A 24,677-nucleotide genomic window follows, 5' to 3' on the forward strand; every position below is an offset into this window, starting at 1 on the left:
AGGGAGCGGGCAGTTTCCCTGCGGGGCCCGTCCGGCGGACTACGGAGGGGCCGGCCTCAGGGAGGGGGTGGGAGTGTGCCGAGACCCCTGCTGGGCGGTGCGGAACGCGGGTCGAAGCTGGCGGTCCCCGCAGTGAGGGGTGTGGACAGCGCCGTGCGCCTGGTCGCCGGGGGCCCGCCCTCGGCCTGGGGGCGGGACCTACGGGAGAGGCGGGGCTTGAGGGAGCGGGGCGGGGCCGGGCCGGGAGGGCGGCAGTGCGCAGGCTCAGTCCTGCCGGCTCTGTCCACTGGCTCTGGTTGCTGGAGGACGGCGACAGCCGCTGCGGCCGGGACGGGGACGCGGACGTGAGTGCGCGCGCGCGGCCGCCAGGGGTCTGAGCGGAGGGGCCGCGGGCTGCGGGCCGGAGCGGCGACCGTGGTCGCGGATGGCGAGGACCGGGAGCGCAGGCGCGGTCCGCGGGTTCGACCCCGTGCGGGCTGCGTCCAACACGTGACCACGCACGCTGCGCGCGCCTGGCGGTTCTCGCGGGAAGAGCCTGAGCTCGCTCCGCGTCCTTCCGAGCGCGAGGGCCCGAGGTGGTGCGGCGGGTCCTCCCCGCGCGGGCGGCACGCGGGTGCCGTCGCAGGGCACCGAGAGGCCGGCTCATTTCCCCAAGCCACGCAGCGGGCGAAAGCGCAGCCCCAGGTGCCGTCCAGGTGGTCTGAGCGCCGGGTGAGGGCAGGTAGCCACCTGTCACCTCTCACTGGTGCGGGGTCAGTGTGCGAACCGTCTCCACCACGTGGGCAGCCAGAGAAGCTCCCTCATCTGTCTTTTTTTTTTTTTTTTTGATTCTGCACTTTTTAAAAAAATATATATTTTATTGATTTTTTACAGAGAGGAAGGGAGAGGGATAGAGAGCTAGAAACATCCATGAGAGAGAAACATCGACCAGCTGCCTCCTGCACACCCCCCACCAGGGATGTGCCTGCAACCAATATACATGCCCTTGACCGGAATCGAACCTGGGACCTTTCAGTCCGCAGGCCGACGCTCTATCCACTGAGCCAAACCGGTTTCAGCTGATTCTGCACTTTTTAAACTTGTGGTAACATATACATAAAACATAAAGTTTACCATTTAGCCATTTTTAAGTGTACAGTTTCGTGCCATCTGTCCCTTTCTTGGAACGCCTTGAATCCTGGTCTTGTTCTAAAGGAAGAGGGCTGAAAGGAGGCAAAGATCAGCCACCTAGGGATGGACAGCTGTGAGTCCTCAGGAGGTGCAGGGGGACCACACCCCGGGCAAGAACAAGGGCAGAGCTGCCACCGCTGGCCTCCTGTCCCCTGTCCCCTCCAGCCCGCCTCTCCCCGCGTCCTGTCCTCACTTCCCCAACTTTCGCCCTTCCTTGGGCAATTATTTCCATATATATATATTTTATTGAGTTCCGAGAGGAAGGGAGAGGGAGAGAGAGAAACATCAGTGATGAGAATCATTGATTGGGTGCCTCCTGCACACCCTTTGCTGGGGATGGAGCCCTCCCCTGGGCATGTGCCCTTGACCAGAATTGAACCTGGGACCCTTCAGTCCGCAGGCCGATGCTCTGTTCACTGAGCCAAACTGGCTAGGGCAATTATTTCCTTTTCATGGTTCATAGTAGTCCAGGGTTACAGGTCCCATCACTTGCTTTGTAGGGCAAGAGCTATGGTGCCCCGTCTGGCCCCCAGGTGGCCTGTGTGGCTCTTCCAGTGGCGGGTAGCCTGCACTCCTGGAGCCTTCGTGCAGCAGAGGACATGGGCAGGGGCATCCAGAACCCCCTCGTGGGGCAGACTTCGTGGGGTCGCGGGCATTAGCCCCCTGGTTCGCAGAGGCAGCTCCTCCACGTCCTCCCAAGCCCCCGAGGTGGCGCTGACCTGCGAGCGCTACCCTGTGCGGCGGCTGCCCTTCTCCACAGTGTCTGAGGAAGACCTGGCCACCTTTGAGCGCATCATCCCCAGGAGGGTCATCACAGACCCAGAGGAGCTGGAGGCTTCCAATGTGGACTGGCTGAGAACCATGCGAGGTGAGCAAGGACCCCACACGCCTTTCTTATGCTGACGAAAGCTGCCTAAGAGGTGACTGTAAGATGCTCTGAGGACAGAATTTACAGAAGTTTATTGGTGGTTGTCATGAGCACTCTGGCTGTGAGTATAGTCTTTCCTATAAGTCACTCGATGTCCTGACCCCCAGATAATATCAGGGGTGCTTGATCGAGGCCACTTGGCCCTCTAGGTTCCCCACACCAACACAGGTGACTATGCCATCCATTTAGCTTTTATTACTTGCAGTTTTAATCCAAATTACAAACACATCAGAACACATACACACAAGTATTGGGGGTTAACAAATTGTTCTTCAGTCCAGGCTATTCACAGAGCAGTGTTTACTGGTCATTTGGATTCACAGAGGCCTCAGTGTCCGGGGATGGGGTGGGGGGTGTATGTCTTGCAAGGAAGACTGCTGAACTACCTTGAGACAGCAAGGCCCCGAAATAATCAGTCACCTAGCCAGACACACGAGCTGTCAGCACGGTTCATTCACAGGAGGACAAATAGCAAGTGTCACCTGTTCTTAGTTTCACTTTTATCCTTCTTGTCGAGGTGTCTTCCTTCATCTGCACTTGTTGGATTAGCTTGTGGTCTCTGAGATTAGCCCTCGAAATCCAAATCAAAATATTTGGCACCGTCCATGAAGATGCTGGGTCATCGTTATAACTTACACATGTGGGTTGCCTCCCTTTCGTTGGCAGCCCAGGACTTGGCTGTTGGCCTAGGCCCGTGGTCAGCAAACTGTGGCTCGCGAGCCACATGAGGCTCTTTGGCCCCGTGAGTGTGGCTCTTCCACAAAATACCACTGCCTGGGCGAGTCTATTTTGAAGAAGTGGCATTAGAAGAAGTTTAAGTTTAAAAAATTTGGCTCTCAAATTTCAATCGTTGTACTGTTGATATTTGGCTCTGTGGACTAATGAGTTTGCCGACCACTGGCCTAGGCTTATATGTGTTCAGATGATAAGGTTCAGACACAAGTTGGGGTTAGTTATTAACTCTGCTCTCCACAGTGGTGCATGACACCTTCACATTAAAGGACCAGACAGTCCCCTGGCGGCTCTGAGGCGGTCTGTGTGTTTACTGCTTGCTTCCTCTCGGCTCCTGTGTTGGCTCCTGGAGTCATTGTGACAAAGAAGCACAGACGGGGCTGAAGAGAACAGAGATGGGTCCTGCCAGTTCTGGAGGCAACAAGGCTGAGATCAGGTGTCTGCAGGACTGCACTCCCTCCCGAGACTCCAGGGAGGGGCCTTCCTTCCTCCCCCAACTTCTAGGGGACGTCCTTGGCTTGTGACAGCATCAGTCCAGTCTCTGCCTCTTCCATTACATGGGACCTAAGAAACGGCCCAACTTGTAGAGAACTTTTTAAAATTTATTTTTATTTTTAAAAATTGATTTCAGAGAGGAAGGGAGGGGGAGAGAGAGAGAGAAACATCAGTGATGAGAGAGAATCATTGATTGGCTGCCTCCTGCATGCCCCCTACTGGGGATCAAGCTCGAAACCTGGGAATGTGCCCTTGACTGGAATCAAACCTGGGACCCTTCAGTCCGTAGGCCAACGCTCTATCCACTGAGCCAAACCAGCTAGGGCCTGTAGAGAATTTTTATAAGAGCTTATTTGAGCCAAACTGATGACATATACCGGGGAGCAAGATCTCAAATGCTCCAGAAAATAACAGTTTTGCAGCCTTCGTGCATTTGAAATTAAGGAGGGACCATAATGAAGATTACATGAGGGTGGGAGAAAGCAAGGTAGGGATTGAATTACAGGATAGTTAAGATTAGTGCTCGCTTGACAATGGTAAGATATGTACACATATAATGCCTTAATAAAAAAATTAAAAAAATAAAACAATTAAAAAAAAGATTAGTGCTCGCTTGAGAGTGGTTATGCTTATTTCAAAAGTGTGTTGATGTAGATCAGTGATGGGCAACCTTTTGAGCTTGGTGTGTCAAACTTCGCCAAAAAACTGAGCATAACTCGGGTAGTGTGTCACTTTGAGGAAAAAACATTATTTCGCAAATGTTTCATCCTCGGCATGTGGCCACCTCAGCGGCCGCGTGTCATCAGAAATGGCTACGCGTGTCAGTGCTGACACGCGTGTCATAGGTTCACCATCACTGATGTAGATGCACAAGAACAATTGGCAGGGCTTGCTTAAGGCAAAGGTAAACCTTTTACTAAAGTTATCTGCATGGGGCGTGACTTCCCAGTTAGGAATTTTAAAAAAAACATTTTTATTGATTTCAGAGAGGAATGGAGAGAGAAAGAGAGCGAAACATCAATGATGAGAGAGAATCATTGATTGGCTGCCCCCTGCACGTCCCACACTGGGGATCGAGCCCACAACCCGGGCATGTGCCGACAGAGAATCAAACCATGACCTCCTGGTTCATAGGTCGAAACTCAAGCTCTGAGCCACACCCACTGGCCTGATCTCACGGCTTCGTGAAGAGTTAATGATGTAAGAGGAACATGCTCGGTGCTCCTCCTGCCTCTGCAGCCTCCACTCATCTAGTTAGAGTTCTTTCAACAAAACAAAGGTACAGAAGGGGGGCAGTGGTTAGGGATGCCGACGGACTAGTTCAGGGGGCTCCCACCAGCCTCATCTGGACCTCAAATCATGGCAGCAAAGAATTGTAACCAGTGAATAAAAGAAAAATGAACCCATGAGTCCACACTGGTATGATTGAATAGCTAAATAAATAAATACACGGGAGAGAAGGAAGGCCCCTTCTTACAGTACAAGGTCAGCTGTTCAATGCAGGATGGGTGAAAATCCCCGTTTGGCAACTATCCTAAGAACTGCTTCAGGCAGGAAAATCAATAGATGCTAAAGTCCTGGGGTGAACTTGGAGGAGCAATAGGCTATCTACGTAGTGTCAAGTGTCTGCCCACAAGATCCTTAGTAACTTGCAGTGGAGAAGCCAGGCAGGCGCCCCTCCCCTCACATCCGACCACCTTCACCATTACTGCAATCGGGCACCCTCTACCGGCCTCTCCTCCTCCTCTCAGTGAGCAGACGGACTGCTCTTGTCCTTGAGGTTTGTGGGTGACCGTGGTTGTGCGGGTCATCTCCCTGAGGAAGGAGAAAGTGCTTTGGAAGAACCGTCATTTTCCAAGGAGGGCCCCTTCCCATGTCTAACACCCTTTTCTGTCTCAGGCTGTAGCAAGGTACTGCTGAAGCCCCGGACATCGGAGGAGGTGTCTCACATCCTCAGGTAAGAAGCCCGCCCTGTGGTACGTGAGTAGATTCCTCCTGAAGACACACAAACACAGACCCCAGGAAGCTGGCAGCCTGTGCAGAGCCAGAACCTTGGGTGCGGAGTGGGAGTGGCTGCAGACTCCAAGGAAATGGACCTTTTCTTGAAATACACCTTTTTAAATTTTTTTATATCAATAAACTATTATGTTTATTATAGGAAAATTGGAAAACATAGAAAATATAAAGAAAAAAATGCTGCCGTGGCCAGTTTTTCTCAGTGGTGAGAGCATCGGCCCTCGGACCAAAGGGTTGCCTGTTCGATTCCTGGTCAAGGGCATGTATCTTGGTTACAGGTTCCCCAGCGTTGGTAGAGGTGTGTACAGGAGGCAACCAATCGATGTGTCTCTCTCCCCCTCCTTAGTTCCCTCCACTCGCTCTAGAAATCAGTGGAAACAATATCCTCAGGTGAGGATTAAAAAAAAGAAAAGAAAAAAATGCAGCTATGGTTGGTGTGGCTTAGTGGTTAAGAATGCTGGCCTGTGCACTGAGGGTCTGATTGCTGGTCAAGGGCATGTACCTGGGTTGCAGGTTCAATCCCCATGTTTGGTGGTCGGGTCACAGGTGGGAGGAAACCAATCAATGTTCCTCACATCAGTGTTTTTCGCTCCCCCCCTCTCTTTCTCTTCCTCTCTTCCCTTCCTTCCCTCCCTTCTGCTCTCTCTAAAAATCAATGGAAAAAATATCCTTGGAAGAAGATTAACAAAACAAACAAACAAACAAACAAAAAGCAAAAGTAACCATTAATTTCACTTCCAGAATTAACACTTGATGACATTTGATTTATGTAGTATCTTTTTTGCTGCATGTGGTTTTAAATGTTGTCACATTGTATCTAAGACATTGTCATCTTTTTTCCCCTTCCCATTTGGCAAATCCATGGCCATTTCTTGGTGCAAATTATTCTTCCGTGCCATTTTTGACTCACCTCACAAGTGCCTTACATGTTACAGCCCCCCAAAGTTGCCAGATCACATCAAGGTGGCCTCGAGTTTCACATTATTATATATCATTGTCCATGTGTGCCTGCTCTCAGAATTCATCGCTAGAGACTGGCACCTCACAGGGTGGGTTTACTTGATGCACGTGGGCACGCCTGCTGCTCCTTTGGATTGCCATCGCTGCTCTCAGATGTTGGTCCAGAGCATGTCTCACAGGATGGTGGTGTGGGTGTGGGGACGAGGGACCTGATACACCTCCTGTGCTTGTCCCAGGTACTGTCATGAGAAGAACCTGGCCGTGAACACCCAGGGGGGCAACACGGGCCTGGTGGGGGGCAGTGTCCCTGTCTTTGATGAGATCATCCTGTCTACTGCCCTCATGAACCAGGTCGTCAGCTTTCAGGACATATCTGGTGAGCCTGGCTGCCTGTTGGTGCCGTCCTCATCCTTGTCATCTGCTGGGGCTGGGCGGTAGGGGACCTGGGCCCTGGAAGGAAAGGACCAGGGCTATCCATGCCAGGCCCTCTGGACATGTCCTCACAGGGGGTGTTATTTAGTTGGTCACTTAGTGACATATTGTGGGCTTGAGGTGAAGGGGATGGGCTGTCACTGTGGCCCCTTTGGACTCAGACATTTTCTGGCCAGGACCACCTTTTGGGAGTGTGAGGTCACATAGCATGAAGGGGCTTCCTGCTCAGGATGCAGCAGCATCATGGTGTAGGCTTCTTGAGTGGGATGTGCAGGCTGGATCATTCTCTATGCTGGGGGCACCTGGGCACCATAGGGTGTTGAGCAGCATCCCTGGCTTCTACCCACTGGACACCTACAGCACCCCCAACCAAAAATGTGTTGTCACATGTGCCCTGGGGGGCAGATCACCCCTAGTTGAGGACCACTGCCTTATAACAACCCTCTCTTTTCTGCTCCCTTCCATAGGCTGCATATATGCATGTGTGTGTGAATACATGTGCATGCATGTGTACATGGGCACATGAGTGCATGTGCACATGTGCATAATGGGCACACACATGCATGTGAATGTGTGAGGGGTATATGTGTGCATGTGTGTTTCTTCTCATCTTTGCCTTACGAGTTTTTCCTCTTTCTCGCAGTACTCACAGAGATAACTTGGGGAGGGATGGGGCCCAAGCTCCTTTTCTGGGTTCTGGGTTGGATCGTGAGGTGGCTGCTCCTTGGGGGTGGGGGGAGTTTGCACCGCAGGCTCTGCCTGAGTCACCCTGTGCTGAGAGCACCGTGGCAGCTCTGCTTGCTCTGCAGGGATCCTGGTTTGCCAGGCGGGGTGCATTTTGGAGGAGCTGAGCCGGTACGTGGAGGAGCGGGACTTCATCATGCCCCTGGATTTGGGAGCGAAGGGCAGCTGCCACATCGGGGGGAACCTGGCGACCAACGCAGGTGGCCTGCGGTTCCTGAGATATGGTTCTCTGCGTGGGACTGTCCTGGGCCTGGAAGTGGTGAGCCGGAGCCATTGCTGTGTGTGCAAGTGCAGTCCCGCTCCCAGGGACACCCGGCCTGGCACCCGGTGTCCAGGTGCCAGTTTCAGGGTTCTTCCAACCTTTTCCCAGCTGTCAGTGCGCTCACAAGGCCTGTCAGCTCCACACCCTGTGCCTTCGGGTTAGTGTTCATTCCTCTTGCGAAGGCCCACAACTGTGTGGACACTGGGGTGGTGCCCAGGCTGCCCTCAGGCCCCAGGTGGTGCAGGTGATTGGGCTCCCGTCATCCCGCCCAGGCCGGGACCTGTGGGTTACACATAGCACCTGCTCAGGGAGGCCCTGCTCTGGGTCCGTGGCTTCTGGGTCCACGTGAGGCACTCTAGGCACCCTTCACCTCGAGCAGGTTCCCACGACCCAGCGACGTCCCACCAGTCAGCTTCCAGGTGGGCTGTGTGCAGAGAAGGAGCAAGGTTCTGTTGGCCTTTACTCACACCATCGCTGGCTGCCCCTCCAGGGGCGTTGGAATCCCTTTCCCTGAACCCTCCCTGGCTCCTGCTTAGACACCTCATGGTTTTGTTTTTTAAAAAATATATTTTTATTGATTTCAGAGAGAGAGGGAGAGAGAGAGAGAAACATCAATGATGAGAGAGAATCATTGATTGGCTGCCTCCAGCACGCCACCTTCTGGGGATCGAGCCCGCAACGTGGGCATGTGCCCTTGACCAGAATTGAACCTGGGAGCTTTCAGTCCGCAGTTCGACGCTCTATCCACTGAGCCAAACCAGGTAGGGCACACCTCTTGGTTTTTTAAAGCTTGGAACCTTCTGTCCTGTTTCCCAAGGGTGGACTGAACATAAATACACACTGGACTTCCATCTGCTAATTTACAAAGTTTCAATAGCTTTGTTTTCTGGCCAGCTGCACATTATTATTATTTAAAAATATATTTTTATTGATTTCAGAGAGGAAGGGAGAGGGAGAGAGAAACATCAACGATGAGAGAGAATCATTGATCAACTGCCTCCTGCACTCCCCACACTGGGGATTGAGCCCGCAACCTGGGCATGTGCCCTGACTGGGAATCGAACCGTGACCTTCTGGTTCATAGGTCGATGCTCAACCACTGACCCACGTTGGCTGGATTGCACATTATTTTGATTGTAACTCACTTTGTCATATTTATGAGGTGTGTCCTGCTCCACCCTGTTGTACCCCCAGGTGTGAGTCCTGTTGTAGCAACAGGTGTGGGCCCTGCTCCATCTCCAGGTGTGGCTCTGCTTCGGGCCAGCTTCCTTTGAGAACTGGGCCCTGAGCCTCATGGTTGTGGGTGGGGGGATTTCACTCCAGCCAGGGAAGAAAAGTCCTTCCTTCAGCCTGATTGTCCCCACCCTGGAGCCCCTGCTTTCCTAGACACCTGTTTCTCTTCTCCCTCGCCAGGTGCTTGCCGATGGCACCATCCTGAACTGCCTCACCTCCCTGCGGAAGGACAACACCGGCTATGACCTGAAGCAGCTCTTCATCGGGTCAGAGGGCACCCTGGGGGTCATTACCGCCGTGTCCATCTTGTGTCCGCCCAAGCCCAGGGCTGTGAACGTGGCTTTCCTTGGTAGGTGGAGTGCCTGCCGCCCCCATGGTTTGAGAGTGCGGATGGACAGGGCCCTCACAGGACTCCCCATTTCTCCTACCTTCGCGCTCTTTCCAAAGGGATCCAGGACCTGGCCTTGGTGTTCAGTCAGGTCTGGAGTCATGCTTGCGGGTTCTGGGCATAGTAAGCTCACTCTGGAACAAAGTCGAGCTTCCTCAGCTCTCTCACCCACTCGTCATTTACGGAGCATGTACCTAAGATTCTGTGGGAAACATTGTCATTGGGCATAAAGCCAAGGACACCGATCTTCATTATGAGGGGTGATCAGATGGATGCCCTTCCCGGCACCTCAGCAAACGCACACGTGACGTTTCCACCATGGAGGAACCATCACCACCTGCCTCCCTTCCCAGCGGACTTGAACCACAACCTTACACCTGCTTCCCTCAGTCCCTGCCCTTCATCTGCTCCCACCTCCTTTCTTGCCTTCATGCCATTGGGTAGGTGTGTGGTCCGTCTCCTCCTGTCCTCGGTCAGGAGGGATGCAAACCACCAGTCTTCTAGAGGCTTCTGCAGGCCCCTAATGGACCGGTGCGGTCAGTCCGTGCATCAGTGTCTTCCCGCTGGGACAGTCAGGATTGTGGGGACATTAGCTGTTTCTTCCCCTCCTGACTTTAAATGTCCCCTCTTCTGGATTCTTGATCCCATTTGTCTTAATCTCTCAGATCATAATTACCATTATTTTATAAATGTGCCATTTTCCTTCCTCTTCTTTCCTTCTTCATCAGACTTCCTGCTGGGCTCATCTTGTAAACACATCCTCGAGCATCCTTTGGGGAACACCCGCTGGCGATGAGTTCTCACTGTCAGTTTGTCTGAAAATGTCTTAATTTACACTCATTTGCGAGAGGCGCGATCACTAGGCGTGCAGGTTCAGGTGGGCACTCGTTTCCTTCTTCCACTGAAAATACTCCACTCTGGGCGGCCTCCACGGCTACTCCGAAGAGGTCTGTCTCTTTCTTTCTTCGGACCCTTGGTCTTTCGTGGTTTTCAGTACGTTTCTCTAGGTCTCCCTGGCCCGGTGTCTTGTCAGTTGCAGTATTGCCCATGTCCTTTCCTCAACCTGTGATTACACATGTGGCATCGTTTGTCTGCCCTCCTGTCTCTCACCCTCTTCCATCCTTTCCATTCCGTTCACCGCCTGTGTTGCATTCCAGCTGTTTCTTCCGATTTGTTCAGTTCGCTAATGTGTCCTTTTGCTGGTGTCCCCATGCAGCCTCACCCTCAGTGCAGCTTCCACGGGCCTCTGCAGTCCCGGGCTCTTCTCTCTGGGACACTCTTCTCGACATCTCTGTGACCTCTGATCCCTGACCCCTCCCCAGTGCCATCCCAGCCCTTTCCACCTACAGCAGTCCACTCGGTCTCTTCTGCCTTCCAGCTGGAGGGTCAGCTCCCCTTGTCCTGGCACCACAGTGACCTCTCAGTGTTCTGTGAATATGTCTTGAGCGAGTCACGAGGAAACGGTGGGCAACCTTGGTGAGCCTTCTCTGTCTTCATCATCTCCGCTACCTGTGATGTACTTGTTGGCTGACCGGTGGCATTTCCCTCAGCAGTGCTTCTGCAGCTCCGAGAGGCTGCCTCGCACGCCAGCTGGGAGTTGGGTTGGCAGGCTGTTTACAGGGGATCTGGGTGGGCTTGGGTGAGGCTCTGGACTGGCGTGTTCCTGAGGTGCTGTGCCCTGTGCAGGTTGCCCAGGCTTTGCTGAGGTTTTGCAGACTTTCAGCACTTGCAAGAAGATGCTGGGGGAGATCCTGTCAGCGTACGAGTTCATGGATGCTGAGTGCATGCAGCTGGTCAGGCAACACCTCCAACTCACCAGCCCAGTGCAAGGTACTGACCCCACCCACCTGCCACTCCTTTTAGGCTGTCTGCACAGGATGGCTCAGGCTGTCAGGCCATTCTGTGCGAGAGGGGGCGGGAAGGAGGATACTGGCCCTCTGCAGTTGTGGTGTCACCACTATTGGATGAGCACAGGATTCTCATTTACTTTTGTTTTAACCTTTTGCACTCGGATGTTGAGTGTGACTCGACATGGTTAGCATTAGAATAAAGGAATCGAGTAAAAAGCAAGCGAGTGCAAAGGGTTAAATGTGGCCTCGGTTAGTTCACTGAATGCAGTCCATTGGGGCATAGCTTTGGGATCTTCAAAACAACCAAGCACACTTCTCAGAAATGTTGTTCTGTCTCCAGAACCAAGAGATGTGCCGTTCCATGATACGCTCACCCTCCAACCTCAGTGAGCAAGTCACAGGTGCTGGGTGTGACTCAGATAGGGTTTGGAAGGCAATTTGCATTATGAATCTAAAAATATTCAGCTGGAGGTCTTGGTGATTTTACTTCTGAGATCCATCCTAAAGAAATCGTTATTGTCTTAGCTGCCCTGATAGAACCCCACGGTTCTGGAGGCTGAGTTCCATTAGGGTTGATTCTGGGTGAGCCCTACTTCCTGGCATGCAGGTGGCCACCTTCTCACTGTGTCCTCACATGGTGGCCAGAGAGAGAGCTCTGGTGACTCCTCCTCCTCTTAGGAGGGCACCAGCTCTACAGGATCAGAGCCCTGCCTTCTGACCTCATTTAACTTTCTTAAAGGCCTGATCTCCAAATGGTCACATTGGGCTTGGGTTAGGACTTCATCATGGGAATTTGGGGGTGGCGGGATGACGACACGATTCAGTGCATACAATTATAAATATGGAAAGACTCCAATTTTGAATGAGATTCTACTTGTAGTATAAAGTAGGAAACAAACTAAATGCCCAGTGGTAGAGAAATAAGAATATACAACCTTTGGAAAGATGGTGGGCCCCTGTGTGAAGGGCGCTGCCGGGGTTCTTTTCCCAGCCTTACAAAGGGTTCAGCATTCTGGAGAAAGGGGCCCAAGGACGAAAGATAATTTTGAAAGGCATTGGGGGTCAGAGGATCTTCAGCTGAAGGAGCTAAAGACTCCTACTTTGACCAAGGACCCCTGCTTTTATTCAACACAATTTGTCCTAAGGCAAGGTGGACATATACACTTCAAAGGGTAAGGTATCAAAGGATATTGTCAGATTGGGGAATAGCCTACAGCAGTTCAGTTGTTCGGCCAACAGGAGGCAATAAAATGCCCTGAGCTGTCTGGCAGCAAACTATTATCCTATTCAGGTTTGGGGGAGTGCCATTTAGCCGTTTCCAACAGGTGAACTACATATGTGGCTCACCCCTGTTGAGCCGCCCAAGCTTCACCAACCTTTTGGTAAAACTCTTGTAATTATTACATGCCGGAATTGGTTCTCGGCAGGGCGTGTCTCCCTCGGTTGGTAAGAGTGCCTCCTGCAATGAGGCCTTCACTGTGTCACCTGGGCTGTTCCTGTGTTTCCAGTGAATGTGGTTTGTTACAGTGAAAGATCTGTTTTTAAACTGCCTGGATTTTAGCCTCAGCAGAGCTCCTGCCCTGCTGGCCCCTGCTCTGCAGGCTCCTGGGCCCAGAGCTTCCTGACTCAGCCTGACCGCCCTGCCTCTGCCCATCTTGCCTTCTGCCCTCTCCAGAAAGTCCGTTCTATGTTTTGGTGGAGACCTCAGGCTCCAAAGTGGAGCACGATGCCGAGAAGCTGAGCAGCTTCCTGGAACATGCATTGGGCTCCGGCCTGGTGACTGACGGGACCCTGGCCACCGACCAGAGGAAAACCAAGGTGTGTGTGTGCTGGCGGCCCTCGTCCTCTGCCCAGCCCGGCTCAGCTGGGCCGTGTGGAAGGCCCTGTGTCCACTGTGAGTGTGGCTGGTGGCTGGACCTGAGTGGCTGTCCCAGCTTTGGTAGAAGAACCTCTTTGGAAGTGCACTCTTGGTGTCCAGGTATTTCAGCAGTGTTTTAAACAGGCAGAGAGAACTGCGTGGGCTGTGGGAGGGTTAGGGCGATCCTGAGCCAGTTGTGGGGGTGAGACGTTTCCATAAGGATGACTCAGCACCAAGAGTGACTTGGCCTCTGAGGCCAAAGGAAGGAAGTGGGGGGCCTGGCACAGGGGAGCCATCATCACCATGGGGGGTGGGGCTAGGGCAGGGGAGCCATTGTCACCATGTGGGGGGCTAGGGCAGGGGAGCCATCGTCACCATGGGGGGTGGGGCTAGGGCAGGGGAGCCATTGTCACCATGTGGGGGGCTAGGGCAGGGGAACCATCGTCACCATGTGAGGGGCTAGGGCAGGGGAGCCATCGTCACCATTGGGGGGGGCCTAGGGCAGGGGAGCCATTATCACCATGTGGGGGGGGGCTAGGGCAGGGGAGCCATCGTCACCATTAAGGGGGGGGGCCTAGGGCAGGGGAGCCATCGTCACCATGGGGGGAGGTGAGGGCCGGAGCAGGGAAGCCATTCTCAACAGCACAGGCCTTTGTCCCCTACCCCCCCCCCCCCCCCCCCCCCCCCCGCCGTGGTCCCATGAGCTGCAGTGTGGAGAGTGGCCAGCAGGGGGCAGGAAGTCCACAGGACAGTGGCAGGAATGGGAGCCAGGTGGGTCAGATTTGGGGTGAGTGGAGAGTGGGATCTCGTTTTCTTTTCTTTCTTTTTTGTGGTTAATCCTCACCAGAGGATATTTTTTCCATTGATTATAAGAGAGAGTGGAAAGGAGGGGTGAGGGGAGAGAGAGAAAGAGAGGAGAGAGATCTGTGTGAGAGAGCCACGTGGATTGGTTGCCTCCCGCACACACTCTGACCAGGGCCGGGGATCAAACCTGCAACCCAGGTACGTGCCCTTGACCAGGAATCAAACCTGAGACTCTCTGGTCCTCAGGCTGACGCTCTAACCGTGGAACAATACTGGCCAGGGCTCATTGTCTCCTAGTGGCTGCTTATTGACTCTATTTCTCTACTTTATAATTAAACCCTTTTCTCTACAGTTACTTTTATGTTAGTTAGATGTTATATGTAGGGAGTTATAGCAATACCTGACCCAGGCCCCTATTGAGCGCAGTGGCTGGGCAGCCTGAGCTGCCGCTCTGCCCACAAGTGCCCTCCCTCCCTATCGCCCGGCCCAGGCAGAGCCGCCTCCATTGGTCTTGCTGCAGAAGACAGGACAGACACCACTGTGCTCCGGGGGGAGCAGGTCACATGAGCCTCAGAGGGTGACTGCTGTCCCATTGGGGGAGGCAGGAATACGCTGGTCCTGGCCTGGCAGACTGCTGGCTCCACAGCCCTGTTCTCAGATGGTGGTGGGGGTGGGCTGGGCCGGCTTTCCTCCCAGGTGGGCAGGAGTTGGGGGGCATCCAGACGGGGAGATGGCTAGGTGTAGGGGCTGGGAAGGGGCATTGAGCAAAGGTGGGATGGAGGGGACGCCCCAGGAGGCCTGTGCAGAACACCCTGAGCTGGTGGGACAGAACAGGGTGGGCAGGGAGAGCAGTCTTGTGGCCGTGCACTGGCAGTGAACGTGAATGGAGGTGAGCGGAGCCTGCAGTCAGCAGTGTGGGCATGACAGCTGTGCAGCAAGTGAGGTTTGATCCCGGCCCTGGTCAGAGTGTGTCTGGGAGGCAACCAAAAAATATCCTCTGGGGTCCCCAGGGCTCCGGCATCTCTGTGGGGACGTCACTGGGCTCTGGGTGTGTGAGGGGCCAGGCCAGTAGGACCTGCTGAAAGTCAGGGCACGGATGACCTGCGAGGCTATAACAATCGATGAGAGAATTGGGGAAATCTTTTATTATTTTTATTTTATTTTTTTAAAAAATATATATTTTATTGATTTTTTACAGAGAGGAAGAGAGAGGGATAGAGAGAAACATCGATAGAGAGAAACATCGATCAGCTGCCTCTTGCACACCCCCCACTGGGGATGTGCCTGCAACCAAGGTACATGCCCTTGACCGGAATCGAACCTGGGACCCTTGAGTCCGCAGGCCGACGCTCTATCCACTGAGCCAAACCAGTCAGGGCGGAAATCTTTTATTTTTAGAGGTGCTTATGTTAAAAACAAAAGGAGCATCCTTACCTAGTAGAAATTTCTCGGTGATGTTTCCTGAGATGGTGAGGTGTATAGGGGCAGGAGTGGGGGCAGGGCCTGGGTGGGACAGTAGCGCCCAGTGGTGGCACAGCACACTGTCTCTGCTCCCTCACGACGGCTTCAGATGCCCACAGTGACAAGTTAACTGAACAAGTAAACCACAGCTGGGTTTGTGTGGGAGGGCAGCACTGCTGTAACAAGCTCCCCCAGACCCCACCCCCAGGCCCTGCACCCCCCACTCCCTGCTCCAGCCACCAGCATCCCTGTCCCACCCGTGCCCCATGTGTCCCCAGGCAGCCCAGGGCCCATCCTTGGGGGCCTTCCCAGCCCCTCGCCCTCAGGCAGCCCTGACTAGCCATGCCCACTCTATCACCCAGACCTACAGGGCATGCCTATAGTGTCATTGCCCGTCCCCGGGCTCAGTGCCTCAGTCGCTGGCACTCAGTGCTGTCGTGGGGCTGCACCTGGGACCTTGTCGCGTATGGCAGCCCCATGCCCGCTACACAGAGCAGTGTCCCCCCAAAGCAGCTGCTGTTGTCATGCCCATCACTGTGGACACCCATTGCAGTCAGGTGTGGACTTTGCCTGTTTCTTCCTGTCCCCCAGATGCTGTGGGCTCTGCGGGAGAGGATCACGGAGGCGCTGGCCCGGGACGGTTATGTGTACAAGTACGACGTTTCTTTGCCCGTGGACAGGCTCTACGACCTTGTGACCGACCTGCGTGCCCGCCTTGGCTCGCAGGCCAAGCACGTGGTGGGCTATGGCCACCTGGGTGAGCAGAGCTGGGCAGGTGGACCGTGGTTAACTATGGGCTAGCTCAGCGCCACGTCCGTGCTCTGAACAGTGATGGAGGAAACCTGGGGTTGAGAGATTCCTAACCATTTTTCTGAGTCATTTAGGTGTTTGGGGGAAGAGTGACTCTGGCCGTGGGGAGCTCCTTGGAGCGCGGTAGGGCATGGGCCCTGAACCCAGAGTCTGAGCAGGTCTGAGATCCCTGACCACACCGCACCACACTGTCTCATGTGGGCTGGAGGTCCCCAGTGAGGGCAGCAGTGACCCTGGTTAGGGGACAGCACAGGACAGTTGTGGGACTCGAGTCGGTGTGAAGCATCAGGAAGGATTGGTAACTTCGGCTACATGGAAAGTGAATGATCCTGTTCCTCAAAACAACCTTCAGGGGAATGATGGCTGGCAAAGCTTGGATCTCGAAACTCTAGTGTTTGGGGAGGGGGTGGGAGGTGGACACAGGGTCATTGGAGTAATGTGAAGGTGGCTGTTTTCCCCTGAGAATTTGGACTCCAGAGTGGGTGAGTCCTCTTCTGGGGAGAGCAACTCTAACCTGTCGTGGTCACAGTGGACTGAGGGCTCTCCCTCTGTGAAATCAGGAGCGAATGTTGGGTTTGTTGGTGCTTCTCCTTTAATAGTCAGGGATCAAAGGACATTAAGCCCTCCTGACTGATGGGGCCATATTCCTGGGATGGGCTTGCTTGGCTATGGTCCTTCCAGTATCTCGACTCCATTTATTTAATTCTACATGGGATATTTTTAGGGTGATGTTGCCCTGTCAGGATCCTTGGTTCTGTCTGGGTTGATGTTGGGGTAGTGTTTCCCATCTCTGGAAGTCTGTGCACGGTGGAGTTTTCTCCTTGAGTGTTTGGAGAACTTGCCAATGAAGATAAGTGGCTGGAAGTTAGTGTTTGGGGGGCAACTGCAGACCAGTTTGCTGAATGTCTGCAGGTTATTCCAGCTTGCCTTTTCCTCTGAACTGGTCCTGACAATTTTTCTTTCTAAGAATTTGTCCATTTCTTCTAGAATTTCGAATATATTACATAACAGTGTTCATGATATTCTCATGTTTCCTTGCGTGGTATCAGCATGGTCGGGGAAGTACTCAGCCAGGACAGTAGCTGTCACTCAGCCACAGTGACTCTGGTCCATGTGTCATCGTAAGCAAAGCGTGGCTTCCCTTCGGACTTCAGTGGGAGGGTGGAGTGTCCATGCATGTGATGTTTGGAGGCCACTTGCTGGGACTCTGTTTCCTGGCCTCTCTACTGCTGGCATGCCTCTGCCCTGTCCTTCTGCAGCCCTGACCTCAGCCCCAGGCTTCCAGAAGGAGCTGGCGGAGGGCGACTCCAGGTCAATGGCTCCGGGGCAGGTCCGCCTCAGCAGCTAGAGGTGCCCCAGCATTTGTGCGGAGGTCCCACAGTTGTTTTTTATTTTTGTATATTTTTATTGATTTCAGAGAGGGAGGGAGAGGGAGAGCAAGATAGAAACATCAATGATGCCGAAACCGGTTTGGCTCAGTGGATAGAGCGTCGGCCTGCGGACTGAAAGGTCCCAGGTTCGATTCCGGTCAAGGGCATGTACCTTGGTTGCGGGCACATCCCCAGTAGGGGGTGTGCAAGAGGCAGCTGATCGATGTTTCTCTCTCATCGATGTTTCTAACTCTCTATCCCTCTCTCTTCCTCTCTGTAAAAAAATCAATAAAATATATTAAAAAAATACTTAAAAAAAAAAAAAGAAACATCAATGATGAGAGAATCATTGATTATCTGCCTCCTGCACGCTCCCTACTGGGGATCAAGTCCGCAAAACCGGGCATGTGCCCTTGACCGGAACGAACCTGGGACCCTTCAGTCCGCAGGCTGATGCTCTATCCCAGTGATGGGCAACCTTTTGAGCTTGGTGTGTCAAACTTGGCCAAAAAACTGAGCATAACTCGGGTAGTGTGTCACTTTGAGGAAAAAATATTATTTCGCAAATGTTTCATCCTCAGGAGCAGCAAATGTTTCATCCTCGGCATGTAGCCGCCTCAGCGCCCGCGTGTCATCAGAAATGGCTACGCATGTCAGTGCTGACACGCGTGTCATAGGTTCGCCATCACTGCAGTCTATCCACTGAGCCAAACCGGTTAATGCTGTCCCACAGTTTTTTTTTTTTGTTTTTTGTTTTTTTTTTTTATATTTTATTGACTTTTTACAGAGAGGAAGAGAGAGGGATAGAGAGTTAGAAACATCGATGAGAGAGAAACATCGATCAGCTGCCTCCTGCACACCCCCTACTGGGGATGTGCCCGCAACCAAGGTACATGCCCTTAACCGGAATCGAACCTGGGACCTTTCAGTCCGCAGGCCGACGCTCTATCCACTGAGCCAAACCGGTTTCGGCTGTCCCACAGTTTTGATGGCACTTTCATCATCTTTAGTTCTAAATATTTTTTCATCTCCATTGTCATTTCTTCTTTGACCCATGGGTTAGGCAGAAATGTGTGTGTGTTTTTTCTTTTTTTCAGAAATGTGTTTTTAAATTCACAAACATATGTGAATTTTCTAGTAATTTTAAAAATTGTTGACTTGCTTTTAATTGCACTGGAGCCAGAGAACTGGGCCTGTGTCACACTGAAACCAGTCAGTGGCCCAGTGGGCCCAGCGTGTGGTCTGATTCCACAGCTGTGATGACTGCTTGGAGAGAGCTGCCCTCTGAAGTCCTGGAGCAGTGTTTGCCCAGATCCACAGAGAAGTGCTCATGTGGAATTTAATCCTCCACATCCTGCTGGCTGTCAGAGCATCAGTCCCCAGGTGACAGGATAATCTGTCTCTTTATAGCTGTCAGTTTGGAAGATAGGAGATTAGAACTGTCCTTTCATTCTACTAAATGAATCTTTTTATCTTATTATTAGAGTTTCATTTGCCATGGAGCCTCCTTTGTTTGATGTTCTACAGGAGCATTAGCTTTCCTCTATTTGCCTGACGTACTGGTTTTCCTCCTGTGACTTTCAGCTGTTTTCTGTCCATGACTTACATAGGTGTCTTGAAGACAGCATGGAGCTGGGGTTTCTTCTTCATCACTGGCCAGTCATTGTCTTTAAACTAAAGTGTTTGGTTTGTGTTGGGCAGGGAAGGCTCAACTTCTCCCCCTACCCTCCTAGAGTCTTTGGGGCCCTGGAAATAAGACCCATAAGACACAGAGTACAAGAAATAAACAAATTCACTAACAGGTGCATATCACACACACACACACAGGGCTCAGCGATGAGGAGCTCAACGGGAGCTCAGGACACGGGCATCTCATCAGAGAAGTCACAGAGGAAGGATGAGGACTTGTAGCTTCTCAGGCAGCAAACCGTGGGAAGGTCAATAACTATCTGGGGAAATGGACCACCAGCTGTTATGTGATTCCTCTCCTGCATCTCAGGCTGATCAGGGTCCAGCATTTCTGACAATGATCTCCATTCTTCCTGGTAGAGGGGGCGACAACGGGGACACCTTTACACGGATATCCTGCTTTAGGTGAAAGGCTGGCCAGATTATCACCCGCCTGTTCATACACTGTTTCTGGAGTAGATCTCAGTCTAGCCTTGTGTTTCAGCCCACGTGGCCTTGCTGTTGCTGGTATTCGTGTGGTCAGTGTTGGTCCGGACCTGGGTAAACCTCTAGTCCTGCTTTGTCTGCTTTCATAGCCTCCGTCTGGGTCTCATCTTTTAGAATTTCTTACTAGGGACGTAGGTGACACATCTCAGATTTTATTTGCCTGAAAAGGTATTGATTTTGTTTTGAAACGAATTTCAGCGATTTGGGTTTGACAAGTTCTTTTCTCTCTGCAGCATGAGATGTCACTGGGAATTTAGCTGCCAGGGCAGGTGTCCCATGGAAAGGAATCTGTTTTTCCTTTCTTGCTGCTTTTATGACCTTGTGTCCTCTGGTTCATCGGGGTGACAGCGTGTGTCCTGCCGGGTCTGCCCTTGTGTCTTCAAACGCTCTTCTCCCTCATCCTGCTTCCCCAGCTCTGTTTCTGGAACTGCAGCCCAGTGCTTGAGGTCTCCTCCGCCATCACTGATGGCAGGTTCCTGTGATGTGGGCCTCAGTTCTTGCTACATTCAGAGCATTTTGCCATCTTGCAGGTCACGAGTCTCGCTTTGCTGTGTGCTGTGTCCTGTTAAACCTGTTCACTGAGTCGTGCGCTTCAGCCATTACACTATTTTTTCTAATGCGTTTTTACTGATTTTTTTTTTTAAAACAGAAAGGAAGGGATTGGGATAGAAAAATAGAAACATCAGTGAGAGAGAAGTATCAATTGGCCGCCTCCCACACACCCACACTGGGGGGTTGAGCCCACCACCCAGGCATGTGTCCTGACCAGTAATCAAACCTTGACTTCTTGGTGCATGAGATGGTGCTCAACCAACAGAGCCACACCAGCCGGGCAGTGTTTTGTATTTTTTAATCTCTTATTTCTTTAAACATATGAAACATTTACATTCTGTTTCTGGAAATGGCCGGATGGCGAGTCTCTGTGGTCGGATTCTGCTGCCCTGGCTCTTGGTGGCTTTGTTTTGTGTGGATGTAATTTGTGGCCCGGGCTTGTATGTCTTAGTCCTTTGCCTGTGGAAACGTTGAGGCCAGGGTTGGAGTTGATTTGCTCGTTTGTGCAGTGGGTGGGTGCAGACCTAGGCCGCCCAGCCTGGAACCTCCCGAATGTTCTGAGCTCGGTGTCTGTGGACCACCAGGTAGTGTGAACTTGGGTTGTAAACTCTGCGCTGGTTGATGATTGTGAATATCCAGGTGTTAGTGGCGGTGGGTCTCCTCCCACACACAGTTCCCTGGACAAAGAAAGCCCGTGGTGGCATTTTCAGTTGCCTTTGCCCTGCGTGTGTCAGTGGGAACCATTTTTGGTTGGAGGGGTCCCTGCTGTGCACCCCACATTTGAGACACCCTCATGGAGGGAGGGGGTATAAAAAGCTCAAGGTCACTGGGTCAGAGGCCACATGCCTGCCCCCCATTGTCTCCTGTGTTGCCCTAGGTTTGCTGTGCTTTTTCCTGCCTCTGGGAGCCCCTTCCTCTGGCCTCCAAGGTCCCTGCCCTTCAGGATGGATAGCAACCCTCACTGGGCCTGACCCACTGTCTGCTCAACCCCTCTACTTTCCTGACTGCTGACTATGGTCATGGGGCCTCTTCTCTGTATGTGTGCACTGGCTCCAGGGCATGCTGGTCACATCCAATGCTTCCTGGGTGTTACCTCCCAGGACTCCCAGGGCCAGCACAATTCCTGCCCCCCAGACTTCCTGCAGGACCCCCATCAATGGTAACTCCACTGTCTGCTCTCATGACCCCACTGGGTGCAGGCACACCCTAGGCTCCCTCCAGCCAGCTCACAGCCCCCGCCAGCGCACGGGTTGCATTGACTTGGGTTAATCTCATGTCTCTTGTCGTTGCTTTGGGACCCCCGAGAGAGGGTGCATGTGTGCGGTGAGCCCGGCTATCCCTAGGGCCAGAGTCAGCATGTGTTTGGACAGTTCTGGAAAGCCAGGGCCCAAGGGGTCTCATTGAGAGCAACAGGGGGCCAAGTGGACCTGAGAGGAGGCAGGTGGGGATCCAGGACTTTGTGGTGGGTGTTGGCTGGGCAGCCTCAGAGGAGGCATCCGGGGGTGGGGGAGGCCCCCATGGTGTCCGTAGAGGTGTCTGGTGGGGATGGGATCATACTGGGCGTTGTTGGAGATGTGAGTCTGGTGACAGCCATCAGTGTGATCAGATTCCAGGGCTCTCAGTTGGGAGCCCATGGAAGATATTGAGCTGATGGAGGAAGGAGCAGGTCGGGAGAACTGGCGAGAGAAGTGAGCAAAAGCCAAGGGAGCTGGGGCCCCCTGAAGAGGCTGCTTCTGTCACTGCAGGTCAGTGGCTGCTGACCTGAAGGGCTGGAACCAGACAGGGCGGGAAGGGGCTCTTTGGGAGGGGCTTAAGAGGTGGACTGCCCAGCCTGACCCATGGTTCCCTGTCCCTCCAGGGGATGGCAACCTGCACCTCAACGTAACAGCAGAGGCCTTCAGCCCGTCGCTGCTGGGTGACCTGGAGCCCTACGTGTATGAGTGGACAGCGGGGCAGCGGGGCAGCGTCAGTGCAGAGCACGGTGTCGGCTTCAAGAAGCAGAGCGTCCTTGGCTACAGCAAGCCACCTGAGGCCCTGCAGCTCATGCAGCAGCTCAAGACCCTCCTGGACCCCCAGGGCATCCTGAACCCCTACAAGACGTTGCCCACCCGGGCCTGACAAGGCATCGGGGTCACCAGGAGTGGCCTTGGTCCAGTCCTCGTTTTGCCCATTGGGATGGGTGCACAGGGTTGGCATGGGCTCAGGCTTCCAGCCCATGGAGCCCCCTGGTTGGAGGGGTTGGGAGCTGGCTCTGAGGATCTGGGACTCACTCTAGGGCAGGATTCCTCTGGTGGCTCCACAGGTTACGTTGTGTGAGCAGAGAGGAGAGAGCGGCTTCGTGCTGCCCTGGTCACTCTGCCTGGCCTAAAAGTAGACACCTCATGTCCCTGCACAGGTGGGGAATGGGGTCTCCTGCCAGCACGTCCTGGATGGGCCGGTGTATGAATGGTTCTGCCCACTCAGAAATAGGCCAGGCGGCACCAGCCTTGCTTGAGAGCTGAAGCCCTGGGAGGAGCATATTGGTCCTGCCCCCCTCATCCCCCGACCCCTGGCCCAGGCTGTGCAAGCCACTCAGTCGGGGCAGCGGTGATCAACTCCATGTGAACAGCCCAGAGCACCCATCCCTCCAGGGCTCTGACCACCAGAGCCTGGTTCACCAGGTGCTTTACCGGGACGTGGAATGGGTGACTGCTGGGCCCTGGAATGCATCCTTTCCCTCGACAGTTGTCAGAGCTCAGGCGTTCGTTTCTCACACTTGGCGGTCTACCGTGATGAGTCCACACAGATGGGCTGTGCTGCAATGAAGCCCCCTCAGGCACACGTACTAGTGCACGCTCACTACACACAGCCCTCTTGTGCTCCTGCTTCTTTAGTTGTCCCTGCTGACCTGTGGCCCCGGGCAGCTGCTAGGGCTGTGGAGACAGTCTGGGAAGTGGGGCACGTTTTCTCCTTCTGGCTATTGTGAACTTCCAGTAAAAACCGAATTATTCAGGACACTTTCCTTGCTTTTGTTACTAGAGAAATAATCTCCTAACAGCCCGTGGTGAAGTGCCCTAAGCACCGAATACTGGGGGCTGCCAGAGAGACCGGGCCTGACCACCTCTGGGGGTGTCTGCCCCTCCCTAGACCCTGTCCTGTCCAAATCCCGGCCCCTGCCCCACCCAGAGGCTTAGAGCCCTGTCTCATGGGGCCCCCGTGGCTTAGGTTCAGGTGGTTTTCCCACCGTCCATTCATGTATGCAATGACTTGCAATAATAGTTTTTTGTGATTAAGCAAGTTTATTTTGGAGAATTCAAATAATGCATGAAATATTAAAAAGCTAAGAATTTTGAGGAATTTTCTGCTAGAGTAGCAGCAGGGCTTTGCAAAGGTGGCCCACGGATTCTGGGAGCAAGTGTTGGAGGATCCTCCATTTCCCTGGGACACATGCTGGTCCCCAAAATGTCAAAATGTGAAGTGCTCTGCAGTTCACTCCTGGGGTCGCCCTACAGAATCCACCTGTGCACAGGTATGTACATGTATGCAGTACATACTAGCACACATGCACAGATACTACACAGACATGGTTCACAAGGCCCACATAACATACATATACACATACCACACACACATAGGCTTGTCACCAGGACATGCACAGAGCACTGTCTGTACCTGGCATCCGTTGCTGGACAGGTGGGGGCTGGCCTTTTAGAAAAGGAGGTGACGTGTGCCTCTGAGACCCCCAGACAGGGACAGCAAGAAGAGGGGAGAAGGGGACAACCACCTGCTCCCAAGAGAGGACAGCGGCTTGAGGAAGCTGGTTGCACACAGAACCTTCCGGTGTGTTGAGACTAGCTGGGCTCCCTTTGGGGAAGGCGCCTGGGTAGGAAGGAGATTATTTTTTGTAATTTTTGGATGCCTTGCACTTTTTTTTTTGGCTAAGTGCATGTACACTTTAGAAACAAAACAGGACAAACCAGGTGACAAGCTGATTCAGAGATCCGGGTCGGGGGAGCCAGCTGCCTCCTGCATGCCCTCCCCCACCCCCCACTGGGGATGAAGCCTGAATCCTGGGCCCAGGCATGTGCTTTGACCAGGAATCTGACCGGCCGGCAGAGGCATCTTATCTGTTTGCAGCCTAGATGTTTCATCCTTCAGTTTCCCCAGGTCTGTAAGCAAACTGATCTATGCTTAGTAGGGTGAATAATTCTAAAACAACTGTGGCTATGTTAATACGAGCCCTCCCCACTACCTTTCCACACACCCAGAAAATCCTGTTGGAACCAACAGGAAAATCTGACTAAATGTCTGGACGCCGCTGCAGACCCACTGGGCCAAGGCCGCATGCCCTTGTGCTCTTGGGGAACTCGCTCCCTGTGGCCCTGACTGCCACCAAAGCTGGAGGAGTGCCCATCAAAGCAGAGCGCACCGTCCAGGCCACACCCCACACGAAGCATC

General features: G+C 53.2%; 1 protein-coding gene across 2 annotated transcripts; it reads left to right on the forward strand.

The window, feature by feature from the left end:
- The first annotated feature begins 244 nt into the window (after positions 1-244).
- D2HGDH (D-2-hydroxyglutarate dehydrogenase) lies at positions 245-24,128 on the forward strand. Of its 2 annotated transcripts, XM_079782284.1 has the most exons (10): positions 245-344; positions 1,671-2,038; positions 5,225-5,282; positions 6,538-6,677; positions 7,543-7,736; positions 9,153-9,321; positions 11,047-11,190; positions 12,886-13,028; positions 15,925-16,090; positions 22,099-24,128. In XM_079782284.1, exons 2-10 carry the CDS (start codon positions 1,681-1,683, stop codon positions 22,356-22,358), a joined length of 1,632 nt encoding a protein of 543 aa, XP_079638410.1. In that variant the 5' UTR covers positions 245-344; positions 1,671-1,680; the 3' UTR covers positions 22,359-24,128. The 2 variants fall into 2 exon arrangements, with proteins under 2 accessions (XP_079638410.1, XP_079638411.1); XM_079782285.1 differs by lacking the exon at positions 245-344 and having other exon boundaries at positions 371-2,038.
- Positions 24,129-24,677: the final 549 nt, after the last annotated feature.

The sequence above is a fragment of the Cnephaeus nilssonii genome, assembly GCF_951640355.1.
Source record: "Cnephaeus nilssonii genome assembly, chromosome: 10".
In the NCBI taxonomy this organism is placed as follows: Eukaryota; Metazoa; Chordata; class Mammalia; order Chiroptera; family Vespertilionidae; genus Cnephaeus; species Cnephaeus nilssonii.

Bases quoted from the DNA above. Each gene is read 5' to 3' on its own strand.
- D2HGDH (XM_079782284.1), top strand. From the start codon at position 1,681: ATGGTGCCCCGTCTGGCCCCCAGGTGGCCTGTGTGGCTCTTCCAGTGG. The intron at 2,039-5,224 runs GTGAGCAAGGAC...TTTCTGTCTCAG, and splicing joins CTGGCTGAGAACCATGCGAG to GCTGTAGCAAGGTACTGCTG. The intron at 13,029-15,924 runs GTGTGTGTGTGC...CCTGTCCCCCAG, and splicing joins CCGACCAGAGGAAAACCAAG to ATGCTGTGGGCTCTGCGGGA.